Here is a 1,320-nt window from a genome sequence, read left to right as displayed (position 1 = left end):
GGAAGGGTGAGGATGGAGCAGACTGTACCTATATTTACAGTTTAATTGGCTCAGTTCAACAGCACATGCAATTCCTCCTTCCAAACGCCAAGTAACAGACCCAAGTCCCTCTCAGTCCGTCAGGTGGAGGAGTATAACTTAAATATTATCCATCTTCCCCTTCTGCCAGTCCCCAGTACAGCTTGTTCCTAGTTCCTCGGGAGAGCCAACAGCCTCTTGGAAGGCAAATACTTAAGGAAAAAAAATCCCCAAGACACGTCTTGGAAATACTGCGTGGAGAGAAAGGAGAGGCACAGTCCCGGCTGGGCACCCCGCGGATCCGGGCTCGTCCCCGGCGAGGCACGGAAGGGCGACGGGGAGTCTCGAGCCTCCGGCTCCATTTCGGGTTGCTGAGCTCCTCGCTGCGGCGCTGGGCTTCGCTCTGGCGATTCCCCGGGCTCGGCACGCGGGTCACCGGCGGGATGTTGTGGAAAATAAGATCCCGTTGCTATGTGCAAAAGCAGCGAGGTGTGGAGCATCACCAGGCTTGCAGGGGACACTGGGGAGGGAGAGAGCAGCACAGTGACCGGCAGGCAGGAGGCGAAAGCAGCACCGCGGGGGGCTCTCCGGGGGCATTGCAAAGCATGTGGAGGCATCACCACCCGCACTATCCAGGGATGTTGGTGGTGTCGCACAAATCCCGCTTGGCACCGAGTCCTCCCCAGCACTCCCGAGGGGGAGGCGGTGGGAAAATACTTTCCGAGCCAGATAGTGCCACCCCCTCCCAATAATAACAATAACAATAATAATAATAATAATAATAGGGCCTGTTCGTGCCCAGGCTGCTGCAGAGATTGTGCCGCGCAGCCCAGCATCGCTGCCAAGAGCAGCCACCCCCCCCCCGCTGCATCCATCCCACCACAGCGGCCCCTTCTCCATCCCTCGAGGTGGGTCCCCCCACGCGGGGTCCCCCCCGGTCACCGGTGGGGTGGGGGGCCAGGGGTCGCGGGTGACCTTGTGGGCTGGAGCACGCAGCAAACATCGTAACGCAGAGATAAGGAGACGCCAGGAGCCTCCCGTGACATGTCATTAGGGACGGGCCGCGGCTATCAGGTGTTTGCTAACGTAATAAAAATGGTGGCTCGGCCTCAAGCGTTGTCAAAGGAACCGGGAGGTATTTGCCCCTTCCAGGTCTAAACAACAACATCTGATAAGCGATCTGCAGCATTGGGCTGTGAGGGGACAGCTCGGGGCGGGGGGGGGACTGGGGACATCCCTCCATCCTCCGTCCCCGCCAGCAGGACCAGGAGCAGCCGGGCTCCGCCACGGAACGGGGTTGGA

General features: G+C 59.8%; 1 protein-coding gene across 1 annotated transcript in view; it reads right to left on the bottom strand.

The window, feature by feature from the left end:
• Positions 1 to 517: 517 nt before the first annotated feature.
• The window catches only part of HNF1B (HNF1 homeobox B), a 28,748-nt gene continuing 27,945 nt past the window's right edge, over positions 518 to 1,320 (bottom strand). Inside the window, exon 11 of the mRNA XM_009881485.1 lies at positions 518 to 538. Coding sequence (XP_009879787.1) covers positions 518 to 538 — 21 coding nt within the window. The remainder of the gene's footprint in view (positions 539 to 1,320) is intronic.

This window comes from Charadrius vociferus, unplaced genomic scaffold (genome assembly GCF_000708025.1).
Source record: "Charadrius vociferus isolate BGI_N301 unplaced genomic scaffold, ASM70802v2 scaffold323, whole genome shotgun sequence".
Taxonomy (NCBI): domain Eukaryota; kingdom Metazoa; phylum Chordata; class Aves; order Charadriiformes; family Charadriidae; genus Charadrius; species Charadrius vociferus.
This window is presented reverse-complemented; position numbering and strand designations above follow the sequence as displayed.